We start from the raw sequence: 1240 nt of genomic DNA, 5'->3' as shown, positions 1-1240 counted from the left end.
TTCTTTGCTGTTTGTGTTTTTCTAACTCCTTCCTGTGAGCCTTAAATTCAAGACGCCCCTCTCCCTTTCTCGAAATTGAAGTAAGATTTTTTTGGTGGTTGTTTTAATATAAAAGGAAGAGAGTGATGGGATTAGGGGTAATGCAGAACTTTCAGAAAGCTACAAAGAGGATAAAAAATGACTGAGAACAGCCGTTTCGGTCTAGTCTTCCCAAGAATTTGAGTACAGAGGGAACTGGCTGTCTTGAACTGTTTTATTTTTTAACTCCTTTTCACAGCAGATGTCCTAAGTAGAGTGGACACTTAAGGCAAAAGCAAACCCCTAGAAGTTTTCATTGTGATCCCTTTGTAGATAGTCTTTGACTTAGTTCTTTGCATGATTCCATCATCACAATTGCCCATTGTGGCCATTCAGTATAATTTAGTCTTATTTCTGCAGGTTAAAAATGGTTTCCAGGATGGTCTCCACCATGCTATCTGGCTTAGTGTTTTGGTTGACGTTTGGATGGACTTCAACATCTGCTTATAGCCCGAGGACCCCTGACCGGGTCTCCGAAACAGATATCCAGAGGCTGCTCCATGGCGTTATGGAGCAGCTGGGCATTGCCAGGCCGCGGGTAGAGTATCCAGCTCACCAGGCCATGAATCTCGTGGGCCCACAGAGCATCGAAGGTATTTACTGTGTTCTGCCACTTTGAAGGTTCTATTGGCATTTAAAATAATTAATACATATTGAAGAAACTCTACTTCCTCTCTCCATTCTCTCTTTTTACCTATGCAGTATACATATATACATACATATGTATGTATATACACATATATCCACATGCAAATACAAGTCCTGTAAGAGCAGGGACCTTATCCATCTAATTCACAGTGGTAGCCTTAGCACCTAGCCCAAAGTCTGGTACGTTAATATTTATTGAATCAATGAAGGAAGATCTAGCATTATCCCTAAGGAAAGATTAGAACCCAGGACTCATGTCTTCTCCCACACTGATCTTCAGGAAATTGTATCCTCCAGCTGGCTGCCTCTTTGAGTCACTGCCACCCAATACTTGTAAAAGATTCTCAAAAATGTAGGACCTAAAGGATCTTATTTGATTCTTAGGGATGACATCATATAAGCCCAAAAGGAGCCAAAAGAGGTACTAACATTAAGAGTTTATGTTAGATACTTAAAATATATATATTTTAAAATATAATAAATGTAAATGTAAATCTTCCCAGATTTTTTTCTA

General features: G+C 39.4%; 1 protein-coding gene across 2 annotated transcripts in view; it reads left to right on the top strand.

The window, feature by feature from the left end:
- Positions 1–206: 206 nt before the first annotated feature.
- The window catches only part of SCG5 (secretogranin V), a 52094-nt gene continuing 51060 nt past the window's right edge, over positions 207–1240 (top strand). For both annotated transcript variants that reach the window (XM_011354865.2, XM_011354864.2), the window contains exon 1: positions 207–671. In XM_011354865.2, the coding sequence (XP_011353167.1) occupies positions 446–671 (226 nt within the window). In that variant the 5' untranslated portion in view covers positions 207–445. The remainder of the gene's footprint in view (positions 672–1240) is intronic.

This window comes from Pteropus vampyrus, unplaced genomic scaffold, assembly GCF_000151845.1.
Source record: "Pteropus vampyrus isolate Shadow unplaced genomic scaffold, Pvam_2.0 Scaffold19, whole genome shotgun sequence".
In the NCBI taxonomy this organism is placed as follows: Eukaryota; Metazoa; Chordata; class Mammalia; order Chiroptera; family Pteropodidae; genus Pteropus; species Pteropus vampyrus.
This window is presented reverse-complemented; position numbering and strand designations above follow the sequence as displayed.